At 43.4% G+C, this 13054-nt stretch overlaps 2 protein-coding genes across 5 annotated transcripts in view; both read right to left on the bottom strand.

Annotated features, from left to right (window-relative positions):
- Positions 1-1421, bottom strand: part of Socs16D (Suppressor of Cytokine Signaling at 16D) — a 116221-nt gene extending 114800 nt beyond the window's left edge. The window contains exon 1 of the mRNA XM_069305854.1: positions 960-1421. The gene's annotated coding sequence lies outside the window, so the exon portion shown is untranslated. The remainder of the gene's footprint in view (positions 1-959) is intronic.
- A 4668-nt stretch (positions 1422-6089) lies between these two features.
- LOC123770710 (transient receptor potential channel pyrexia) lies at positions 6090-13024 on the bottom strand. 4 transcript variants are annotated; one of them, XM_045762822.2, is made up of 4 exons: positions 12516-13024; positions 9359-9430; positions 7149-8757; positions 6090-6631 (listed from the first exon to the last, which is right to left on the bottom strand). In XM_045762822.2, the coding sequence occupies exons 2-4, from the start codon at positions 9399-9401 to the stop codon at positions 6337-6339; spliced, it is 1947 nt and encodes a 648-aa protein (XP_045618778.2). In that variant the 5' UTR covers positions 9402-9430; positions 12516-13024; the 3' UTR covers positions 6090-6336. The 4 variants fall into 4 exon arrangements, with proteins under 4 accessions (XP_045618778.2, XP_045618775.2, XP_069161953.1 ...); XM_045762819.2 differs by having other exon boundaries at positions 6090-6608; XM_069305852.1 differs by lacking the exon at positions 12516-13024 and adding an exon at positions 10873-10940.
- Positions 13025-13054: the final 30 nt, after the last annotated feature.

Raw genomic sequence — 13054 nt, 5'->3', positions numbered from 1 at the left:
CGCCCTTCGCCAAGGAAACCCTCGTTAAACCTACCCAATTTGTTGTCCCAGCAGTTACATTGGTGACCCCGGAGTGACATACTTTACGTAACAACACTGTACGTAATTTACCATACTTTACGTAACAACAGAACCGTTACATTCGTTCATTATTATCAGATTATCAATAATCCAGCCCTGCCTCCAAAAATGACAGTACTTATTGCAACTATTGACAGAACGTATGAATGGCATATCTTTGATTGGCAGGTTGCAGTAATCAGGATGAGCTAAAATTAGTCCAAGCATATAAAAATATTTAAGCTTATCCTTCAGAAAAATATATTTATCAAGAGAAAACGGTAATATGGCTATATGTGCGATGGGTAACTTTACACACACTTAAATAGACAACAGTTCAATGCCCATTCCTGTTCTAAAACAACATGTCACTGTAAATGTTAGTGATAATTTTATATGTAAAATCTAGTGCATCTGAGTTCAGGTTCAAGTAAAAAATCTCAGGACTTAGCGTTTTTTTTATACAAAATAATTGAAATGATTTCGAAAACTGACGCATCTGAGTTAATGCACCTCGAGTACCTTCCTGGCTTAAGAGTATTTACAAAAACGCAGACACCGAACTTTTCCTCCCACATCTCACCCCCCCCCACAAACAAACACCGCCACCTCCCAACACAACACACACCACCTTTCCCCCCCCCCCCCAACACAGCAAACACTCCCCCCATCAACACAACACACACCACCTTTCCCCCCCCCCCCAACACAGCAACACCCCCCATCAACACAACACACACCACCTTTCCCCCCCATCAACACAACACACACCACCTTTCCCCCCCCCCCCAACACAGCAACACCCCCCCATCAACACAACACACATCGCCACCATCCTCCCAACACAACACAATATTATAATATTAACATTTATTTAATCCTAATAATTTTAAACTTACCTCTGTCGCTCCGTCAGACGAGTTGCTGGTGATTCGCTGCCAGGTCAGCACTCTCCGGGAGGCGCATCCAGTGTCAGGAAATTGACATTGGACGCCTCTCGTCAGCAGTTACGACGGGTAGTTAGTAGTGTGATTTAGTCCTAGAGTCTTTGTACCAGTATAAGTCCACTATTACCAACTAAAGGACGGAGGTCACTGTTATGGGGGACGTGAATACTGACTCACAAGGGTTGAATAGGTGACTCACATCACCTACTAAACGTCTATCGATCAACGAATTAGAGGACTGTCCTCAGAGAGGCAACGTGAAACGGACTCTCTACGTCTCTAGTTAACTTGTCCTCTCACTTAATTCACTACAATTTTTATGTCATCGATTCCAGCCCAATTTACGCTTCCAGGGAATGACGACACTTGGCCACGCGAGGATACACTTAGCAGCACTTGGCAACGGCTGCACTATGACACTTACACTAAGGAAACAACAGCGCCACTGCCGTCATTCTCGTCACACCAGCAACAAGTCAAAGCCAAGGGGCCAACTGATCGTTAATTGAGCCGCCAACCCCTCTATTTATAAATGAAAACACTTTACACACGACTCACAACTGATGACGTTCGAACTTATCTCGGCCTTTGTTCAATCTTTTCCTATATTCTCTTTTGGTTACACAAATCTTAAACACTCCATCCTCATCAACAAAGGCCAATATTCATTCCACCCAGCAGCCAAACCCCCTATTTATGAATTAAAAATGCTTGAATCACGACTCTCTCTTAATGATGTTCGAACATGTTTCGAATAGTTCTTTGCTGACAACCTCTGTTTGAATCGCAACTCCATAAGTGCTACACTCACTTACTTCAGCAGTCCGTCCTCCAAGCAAAGTCCCAAAAGTGATTCCATGCACCTGTCAAACCCCCTGTTTATGAATGAAAAACGGTTTGCACACGACTCAAAACCGATGACGTTCGAACACTTCCGGAACAAGTGCTTCACTGACGAATTTTGTTCGAACCACAATGCTGTAAAAGCTTCATCCACCACAAATACAAATAATCGCCAACAGAACCTAAACACCTAACCTAACCTCTGCCTATATATGCACAATATGCTAATATATTTTAATATTAAATTATATTTAAGAAAATTCCCGTTTTGAATGAACAGCATGTAAAAAATTATGAACGCATCTGTAGGGTCGACCATTGGATGTAATGGACTTGAGTCGAGGATGAGTTGTATTGTGACTAAGCGTCTGTAAGTGTCTAAAGTTTGCAGTAGGTAATACATGCACATGACTGTAATGCTGCCGCCCACCAGGATGGGTTTGGAGCAGCATTAGTAACTCTCACCTGACTCTCCGCAAATGTAAATTGCCTCGTATAAAGACTGTTCAGGGAATGTAAAAGATTGCAATACGATGATATAGTAAATACAGAGCTCCAGGGATGAGTTAATACAAAAATACCTACCTAATACCAGCAAGGTATTTAACCTTATCATAAGCTATAGGGAAGGGAATTCGGAGGGATTTAATACAGCTCATGCCATCTATCCACAGAAAAATGCACTATCAACTGGTAAGGGTAACAGCAGCCCATAAGATACAGCTGATGCCATCTGTTGTCATAAAATTACACTATCAACAAAACAGCACATCAAATACAGCTGGTGCCATCTATTGGCAGAACATTGCACTATTAACAGGCAAACAGCAGCCCATAAGGTGAGTTGTGCTGAAGGAAGAATTCCCGCGCTTGCATTTAATTGGTAGAAACTCTGTTGATTTTCACCACGGCAACCAATCACAGCAAGAGAACAGCTAAATGCCCAACCACTTAATGATATTATCTCCGGTGTACAGCACACCAACAATGCTAAAGACATTCTGTTGCAATATTAATCTATTGAAAATTTGAACTTTTAACCATTTAAATTTGTTAATTTCCTGATAATTAAATGTTGTAGGATAATACAGTGATAAAAGAAGGGCTTGGCTACCAAACTTGTGACGCCATTAGTGGTTGCGTCTTCTTATATATTTATTTATTCATTTATTTATTTATACACATACAAGAAGGTATATTGGGTTTATGAGAGTACATAGCATTGATGTTTTTACATTCTTGTAAAGCCACTAACACGACTAGCGTTTGTTTGTAAAGCCACTAACACGACTAGCGTTTGTTTGTAAAGCCACTAACACGACTAGCGTTTGTTTGTAAAGCCACTAACACGACTAGCGTTTGTTTGTAAAGCCACTAACACGACTAGCGTTTGTTTGTAAAGCCACTAACACGACTAGCGTTTGTTTGTAAAGCCACTAACACGACTAGCGTTTGTTTGTAAAGCCACTAACACGACTAGCGTTTGTTTGTAAAGCCACTAACACGACTAGCGTTTGTTTGTAAAGCCACTAACACGACTAGCGTTTGTTTGTAAAGCCACTAACACGACTAGCGTTTGTTTGTAAAGCCACTAACACGACTAGCGTTTGTTTGTAAAGCCACTAACACGACTAGCGTTTGTTTGTAAAGCCACTAACACGACTAGCGTTTGTTTGTAAAGCCACTAACACGACTAGCGTTTGTTTGAAACAACATAGAGTCGTAGATGCTACGATGCCCGCTTCTTATTTTTTTTTGAGATATATACAAGAGTTTTTTTTTTTTTTTGAGATATATACAAGAGTTTTTTTTTATTTTTTTTGTTGAGATATATACAAGAGTTTTTTTTTTATTTTTTTTGTTGAGATATATACAAGTTTTTTTTTTTTGAGATATATACAAGTTTTTTTTTTTTTTTGTTGAGATATATACAAGAGTTTTTTTTTTTTGTTGAGATATATACAAGTTTTTTTTTTTTTGAGATATATACAAGAGTTTTTTTTTTTTTTTTTTTGAGATATATACAAGAGTTGTTACATTCTTGTACAGCCACTAGTACGCGTAGCGTTTCGGGCAAGTCCTTAATCCTATGGTCCCTGGAATACGATCCCCTGCCGCGAAGAATCGTTTTTTCATCCAAGTACACATTTTACTGTTGCGTTAAACAGAGGCTACAGTTAAGGAATTGCGCCCAGTAAATCCTCCCCGGCCAGGATACGAACCCATGACATAGCGCTCGCGGAACGCCAGGCGAGTGTCTTACCACTACACCACGGAGACTAAAGTTGTTACATTCTTGTACAGCCACTAGTACGCGTAGCGTTTCGGGCAGGTCCCTGGAATACGATCCCCGCCGCGAAGAATCGTTGTTACAACCAAGTACACATTTTACTGTTGTGTTTTAACAGAGGCTACAGTTAAGGATTTGCGCCCAGGATACGAACCCATGACAAAGCGCTCGCGGAACGCCAAGCGAGTGTCTTACCACTACACCACGGAGACTGATACTGATATAAGCCTAATGTGTATAAATACACTGTGGCTGCCTGTCCCCCAACACAATGAATTATTATTATTAGTATAAAGCTAACTATTCAACCTACCCATCAACCATCTCACCCGTAGGATGGATAAGGAGGAACAACAACTAAGCAGATAAGCAAAAATGTAATTAAGGATAACTACAGGAAGAATTACTGACATAATATAAACAAAACCGACAAAATTGACACCAATAAACAAAATCGACGGTCGACAAGCCGTCGGCTTCCTGTCCTCGTCGAGGCAACTAGTGTTAATGGCCCTCAGTTATATTCAGGTAAAACAATGCCTACAAGAACGTCATGTTTGATGGGGAGGAATATTATGGAAGTTATCCTTATAAAGAAAATAGACTTGGGCTTCCATAGAAAACGGTACGCATTGTTTCATTTTACGAAATACTCAATTATTTCAACCAGTCTACTTTTGTTTTCAACCAAAATAATCAAACTTCTAACAAATACGGGGGGACGGGGACTAACAGAGACACCACGGTTTAAAGTCTCCGTGGTGCAGTGGTAAGACACTCGCCTGGCGTTCCGCGAGCGCTATGTCATGGGTTCGTATCCTGGCCGGGGAGGATTAACTGGGCGCAATTCCTTAACTGTAGCCTCTGTTTAACGCTACAGTAAAATGTGTACTTGGATGAAAAAACGATTCTTCGCGGCGGGGATCGTATTCCAGGGACCTGACCGAAACGCTACGCGTACTAGTGGCTGTACAAGAATGTAACAACTCTTGTATATTTCTCAAAAATAAAAAAAAAAAAAAGAAAAAATAAAAAAAAAAGAAAAAAAAGATAGCTATAATTACCTTTCAACAAGAGCCATACATTACAGGAGCACAAAAATTACTTACAGGACCTATTGAGTGAATATCGAGCCCACAACATAGGGCAGGAAATGAGGATATAATATAATGGTTTAAGCATTCAAACACTGCTGGAATTTAATACCAGATCATAGTTTGTTCTAACTCGATCCGGTATTGATTTCAAACATTGCTCAAAAGTTTGGGTATGTTTGAGTAGGGAGTGCACAATAAAATAAAATAGCCGCCGCTGGGAGAAACTAAAAAACATAAAGATTATTTGGGATTTTCCAGCATACTTTACGCTTTACCGAAGAAGGAATGTGGTGGAGAGAGACTCTCTGGTGATGGTGAGGGAAGGTGATGGTGGTGGTGATGATGGCTGTAGGTAGGGTATCGGGCGGTGCCCGGGTAGTGAAGTTGACTACAGGGATGAAGATAGTGTGTAGTGAACATGTGGCCTCCGTCACCCGAGCAACACCGGGGACCCCCTCTAGTACAGGCGATGAGTCACAATAGCGTGGCTGAAGTAAGATGACCAGACCACACACTAGAAGGTGAATGGACGACGACGTTTCGGAGGATTCCCAAGTCGATTGTCAATCGACTTGAGAATGGTCCAGGACGGACCGAAACGTCGTCGTCCCTTCAGCTTCTAGTGTGTGGTCTGGTCAACCCCCTCTAGGGTTTATATATATCTGAAAGAATCTTTTAAGATTGGTCTGTATCTGCTCTGAAGTAAGTAATGATTTATTTCTGCCCCGTACCCTGTACCCAGTACCTTGTACCCCGTACCCCATGCATCTGTCAGATGTAACATTTTGCGAGGCGAAGAAACAGTGGGATTAGAAACAAGAGAACCATTTGGAGGCAAACAAAAGCATTCAATCCTTTCATCTCAAGAAACAGCTTTAATATATTGACGTCTACAAAGAATTTCACTAAAAAGTATTAATCAAGAAGTTAACAAATTAGACAAATCACAAACAGGACAAAAACATACCAACTTAACGGTTCATAGACTTTTCGATAGCTTTCAATCTTCTCATAATTTCATTATAAATGGTTTTGGTATCCTGATCGTCGTCTTTGAGACTGGAGGCCAAGGTGACGTACTCCCTGGCGGTGATCCTGTTCAGGATCTCCTCCTGCAGGAGGGCGGGGATGTGGATCTCGTAGTGGTGGCGGTGAAGGCGCTTCCTGAGCCAGCGCCAGCACAAAGACTTGGGATGTGAGGTGCCTGGCGACGTCTCGCGCTCGGCCACCACCACGGACGGCTGGCGGGCGTCGTGCTGCGGCCAGAGGCGCACCTGACTGGCGCCAGTGTCCAGGCGGCAGTAGTCGGCCAGATGGCGCAGAAGGGGGAAGTCGCACAGCTGCTCGATGTTCCCAATGGCGTCGACCATGCTGGAACACCACCAGTATGTGAGCTGGAGTTGTTGCCAGGGAAGGATGGAACAGTTAACTTCCCCGGCAAGGAGTGTAGAGAGAAAGTTAACTACTCAGGCAAAGAATGTAATGAAAGAGTTAACCTCCCCTCTCTCTCTCTCTTTCTGCTATTGAAATAGAACATTCTCTGTAACTAGCTGACATTGTAGTTATAATGTGTGAAGGATAGATGAAATTGTTTATGTAATAATCTAAGTTGAGGTCCGATAAAGACCTTTTGTGCCCTCTGTAATGCTTTTTGCGCTACCGCTCACAGAATGAATATGGGATGCACAATAAACTAGCTGCCTCTGGCGGCAACAATTCAAAATTCCCTTTTCTCTCTCTATCTCAATCAATCTATAAAAGGTAAACATATTGAGAAAAATGGCTTAATGTGATTATTTTACAAGGGTCAACTCAGCATAAAAGATCGAAATGGTATTAGAAAAAAACCAACCCTGAGGGTAGTAGCACCGGTGTGATATTATGATTAGACAGGAGAGTAAACTTTCTTACCTTGCAAGACGCATGAGGTGGGCAGAGGCACGCAGCTCCCGGATGTCACTGACAGCCAGCGCCACCAGCAGGTTGGAGAGCACGATGGAAATGAGAAGTATGAAGAGCAGGAAGATGAGGTAACTAGTATAGGGAAGACGGTTGAGATGCTCCGCCATGTTCTGATTGACATCCACTGAACCCACCATCATAGTCAAGCTCTTGAGGAACAGGAGCGGTCCGCTCTTGTATACTGGGTCATCGTGGGTCTCCCTGTTGAAGGCCAGGAAGAGCGTCAGAGTGAAGCACACCAGCAGGGTGCTGTATACGAAGAATATTCGCAGGAAATCCTCGGCCACACGGATGAACATGGCGACGTAGAGGCCGTGCGACGGGTATTTCCGGAGGATGAGTAAAAACTGGAGCTGCAGTAGGAGGAAGACGATGGTGGCGACGTGATGCTCCCAGACAGCAATAGTAGATGGTCCGAGACACCAAGAAGACGTCAGCAAACTTAACACACACAGAACTGATATGGAGTTATGCCAGAAACTTGGCACTTTCGTATATGCAAGCCCTTGGAGTCTAATACGATTTACGTGAATCACTAACAACATCAAAATCTGCACACACAAACACACTTTCATCCACTGGTCAGGCAGAAGGGAAGTTTTACCTTGGTCATCAGATGAAAAATTAACATTTGTGGTGTTCTCAAGATGCGAAGAAGTTTGATTGTGTGTGTCGCGGTTGCTCCACAGCAGCCGGTTGAAAAGGAACAAACCCGTCAACAATGCGTAGACCACAAAATATAGCAGATAGCCCAAGAAAACGATTCTTGCTCTTTTCCATTTGATTAAGAGAAACACATGACACACAGGGTGAGCGAGGATTTCACTATTACCTGTTTCAATAAAATAAGACAGCAACTGACACTGCTGAGCTCCCGATGATTCGCAGACGAGTGCTGAGAAATCAAAGGTTACCGGCGATCTTCTGTTGCCTGCTACACTAGTGATGAGTAAGTGGTCTAACAGGTGCTGCAGTCCGTTGGAGTTGGTGAGCATCAACCAGCGCAAAGCAGAGACACCTCTGTAATCTTTCTGTCGAAGGTCGCCACCTTTTTGTAGCAGAGCCACCATGACTCCAAAAGCTCCGGCTTTTGCGGCTTTGTGCATGGGTGACTCCCCTTGTTTATCTATCGCAGTTACATTTGCACCGTTCGCCAGTAGGAGCTTGACTGCGACAACACTACCGCTCGCCGCCCCTTCGTGGAGAGGAGACGTACCTCTCATGTCGTGCAAGTTGATGGCACCAGCACTGCTGCGACTGTCTAAGAGCAGCGCAAGGATTTCTTCTTGCCTGGCAGCAGCTGCGTAGTGCAGTGGCGTCTGGTCGTACTGGTTTCTACTACTCACTGACGCTCCTTTCAGCAGGAGCTCTCGAACGCCCTCTACCCAGCCCATTTCCACCGCAGCGTGTAGGGGAGTGATGTAAAAGGCGCCGCTGTGGCCGTTGATGTAGCCGCTGTCGTCAACCAAGTGTTGCCGCAGCTGCATCAGGGCGTGCTGCTCAATAGCCCGGAACACCAGCTGCAGCTCCGCCGCCACACTCCCTCGCCTCCGGTCCTCTGAGGAAGACCACAACAATATTAATGCGTTACCAACTAACATTAATACAACTGTGACATTACTTTCAATCTATTTTTGCATTTTAACTTTAGTTTTGCTTTTCTTCTTCACGTTTTTAACATTTACTAGCAAATGGTGTACTCCCTCTGTCAATATGTTACGGTCCGTCCTCTAGCATTATCGCACTAACGTCAGTAAAGGCCAGCGGCCCTCTCAGTATATGTCTGGTGCATGCGGTGAGAGATAGATAGAGACAAAGAGTAGATAGATGGATAGATGGGTGGATAGATGAATAGGTTGATGGATTTAGGGATAGATTGATGAACAGATCAATGGATAGATGGATGTATAGATGAATAGGTTGATGGACAGAGGAATAGATTGATGGACGGATTAATGTATAGATAGATCGATAAATGGAGGGAGTAATGGTCGAATGGATGGACTAATTGATGGATAGATAGAGGGAGAGATGGACTGATATATGGACAGAGAGATAAACAGATGGGCAGATGGATTACATAAACACACCAACCATCACAACCACTTGAAAACAGCAGCAGCAAAGCTGTAGGATTTATAAACCCTACAACAACTTACCCTGAAGACTGAGAATTCGTTGATGGCGGTGCGGGGAGGTCATCTTGGCGCCAGGTGGGCATGTAAACACACCTGGGGATGGGTGGGAATTAATTAGCCTCGTGTAAATGAGGAATAACGAGAAAATATTCTCTTGTGGTCAATACTGTCAAAGAACATTATGTATATAAATGGAAAGCAGTCACAGTGGAGCTCTGTTATATGGCTCATTATCAGAGTGGGTTTTGCACAGAGTTCAGAATCTTTGTGAAGCTCTGTGTATCGTTCAGTACCTTTGTGGAGCTCTGTTCATCGTTTAGTACCTTTGTGGAGCTCTGTTCGTCGTTCAGTACCTGTGTGTGGAGCTATGTGTACCGTTTGGTACTTGTGAGGAGCTCTGTGGATCGTTCAGTACCTGTGTGGAGCTCTATAAATCGCTTGGTACCTAAATAGCTAAGTTTGATTTAAGACTAAAACGCACGAGATGCTGAGCGCCTCTTAACAGCTACCGATGGCCTTATGACTCCTTCCGAAAGACTCCTGACAACAGCTAAGGTCTTTGAAAATTGCTAGGGGGGCCCTCATAACTCTGTTGAGGGCCCACAAAACACAAAATAGGAACACAAATTGTGTGCCTTTTGAGTGCAAAACAAAATAGCTGAAGGTAATGCAGTACATAACGGTACACGTGGTGTAATACCACATAACACATTTGGGTGTAGTGCAAATGTATTTTGAGGTCTTGCAACGGAATAGCTAACTATAATTCAACGTAACACTCTTCAGGGCATTGTAACATAACACTCTTGGATACATTGCAACATAATACTTTTTATAAGCATTGCAACATAACACTCATGAAAGTATTGGATCGTAACACGAAGATTTTACAGTATTTTACTGCACTTCACTGCACGCTTGGAGGTCGTGCAGTGCAATACAGCGCTTGGAGGAACTGCAATACTACACATTTGAAGGTGTTGAGGTCAAACCTCACCTTACAACGAGATCACTAGCCTCGTGACACCTGCCACCTGCCTTCATGACATCTGCTTTCATGACACCTGCCTTCATGACACATTCCTTCATGACATGAACGAACGCACCGTTCTCGGTCGCTGCAAATGCCAGCATTACTCCGCGGTGTTTTCATTGAGCACTTGCGATCAGGTCATTGACTGTCGTACCAAGCGATGCCAAGGATATCTCCACAACCTTGTCCCTTAATCTTCCCCAAGAGCCACAGTTTCTTAATCACGACTTCCACCATTCGCAAAATACACTACCGCCCCCCCCCAAAAAAAAAATATATACACTCTCCTGACAAGTGGGGCGGCTGTGAATATTGTGACAACAGCATTAGTTCCCAGAATAAATTTCTTGTATTTGCATGAACAACCCGTTGTATGCTTACTTATTTTCGGCATTCCAATCGAATCTGACTGCAAACACCGGACGAAAATGTATAGATAAACACAGATATATACTAGCTAGCGTGAGGTGGTTAGGGTAAACAGGAGCCTGACAATCCTCACCCGTCTATACGCCGTCTGAGTTGTGGTGGAGTGTGACGGGCCAGTGTTGGGAAGTACGTCCAGGGCCTTGACACTGTGTGTGTGTGTGTACTTTCCTCTCACAGCTTACCTCTCTGTGTTTATGTGGGAGGGAAGACTTAGCTCTTCATGTTCAGCCTTGTTGGATCTGTTGCGTTGTAGTTGAACTATTCTGTGTGTGTTTACTATTTGTGCCTGCAGGATCAAGCTGATAGCTCCTGGACTTTCTAACCGTCGATTGTCTAATGTACTGAGTCCCGACCTATTTTCCTCTATCATATCTACTACATATATTTCTCAGTAACACACAAAGACACACACACACATCCCCAGGATGCAGCCCGTAGTTGCTGCCTAACTCCTTATTTACCTATTTATTTTACCTATTTACTGTTAGGTGAACAGGAATATCAGGTGAAAGAAACTCTGCCCATTTGTTTCTGCCAGGGAGGCCGGATATCGATCCCGGATCCTTAGGACTACGACCCCCCGAAACTCATTGTAGCCGTTTTCTCATAAGATGAGACACACCATCCGGATAATTCCAAGGACTGACTTCCTCACATAACCCCACATCCACTCACACTGTCACTCCCCCTGGTGCTTGGTAACTCTCACACTCCCCCTGGTGCTTGGTAACTCTCACACTCCCCCTGGTGCTTGGTAACTCTCACACTCCCCCTGGTGCTTGGTAACTCTCACACTCCCCCTGGTGCTTGGTAACTCTCACACTCCCCCTGGTGCTTGGTAACTCTCACACTCCCCCTGGTGCTTGGTAACTCTCACACTTTCCCTTCGTTAAACGCCTTATCCTCTAACCTGCTACTACCACCAGGTCATGGGACGTTAGGGTATCCAACCTGCTATGAAAAACTGCTGCTTACAAAACAATATTTCTCTCCATCGGTAGGGAGAGAAATATGGAGAAAACCGATGGAGAAAACCCCCTCCATCGGTAGGGTTTTTTTCAGCCGTCGGCCGGACGAGTGATAGCTTCACAGGAAGCCGGCCTTTATCAAGACAGTTAGCACTTTGCCTACCAACTCTGTGAAACTTTTCTGGGATTCTTCTCCCCCCCGTATCAACCTACCCTGGGTTTTGCGCCCTGGAGAGGCCACTCCAGACCGACAACCAGAGCGCAACTCCATAGTCTCCTGAGACTGATGGATGCCTACTACTAGTCTGACTTAATATAAAACACTCCAAGCAATATTTTGCTTGCAATATATTATATATATATATATATATATATATATATATATATATATATATATATATATATATATATATATATATATATATATATAATATTCATAACTGGAAGTCTTAATGTAAGTATCTGACTATATCTTTATCTTTGAACTAATTGAATAAATTGAAATAATTGAATTGAATGTATTTAGTGAATTCACTCAATAACAATTTATTCGATTAAATTAATTAACTGAATGAATAACTTAATTAACTAAATTAATTAATTAACTTAATGAATTAAATGAATTGACAGGATTAAATAACTGAATTAACGAATTGAATTAAATCAGTATTTCAATGAATTGAATTTCAGGTAATCAAACGATTTCAGGTATAATCGTTTACCTGAAGACACCAACGGTAATACTCACTTAACCGACAGAGGCCGAGACGCCCGGACACACCAGGAGCCGGGTCCTGTGGCCGATGACACGGAACTGAGGTGCGTATGTGCGTGTATGCGTATGTGTGTGTGTGCGTGTCCTTGACGGCATGCGCAAGTGCCCTCTCCTGGTCAGTGTTGATATCGTGCGGACTTGATGACGGCTGAGAAGAACTGACCGTGATGGTTATCTTTATGACTGGCGTTGTAGGACAATTGGTGCCAAGCCTTTGTGTAGGGTGTTAAATATGTTGGTATAGCTGTGATGGACACACGTACACCTCTCCATTCACCCCTCTCTCCCTCCCCCTTGACATTTAACTAATTGTGTTCCATTGCTGCACGTGACACAGAGTATCACTCTCTACACTCAACCAATTGTGCTCCATCGCTACACACAACTAACAGTATCACTCTATGCACTCAATCAAGTGAGCTCTCTCCCTGAACGCCTTCAGCAGTATCACACGCACACTCAACTAAGTCTACTCCGTCACTGCGAGCATCCGGTAGTGTCATCTCCATCCT

Source organism: Procambarus clarkii, chromosome 56 (genome assembly GCF_040958095.1).
Source record: "Procambarus clarkii isolate CNS0578487 chromosome 56, FALCON_Pclarkii_2.0, whole genome shotgun sequence".
Lineage (NCBI taxonomy): Eukaryota > Metazoa > Arthropoda > Malacostraca > Decapoda > Cambaridae > Procambarus > Procambarus clarkii.
This window is presented reverse-complemented; position numbering and strand designations above follow the sequence as displayed.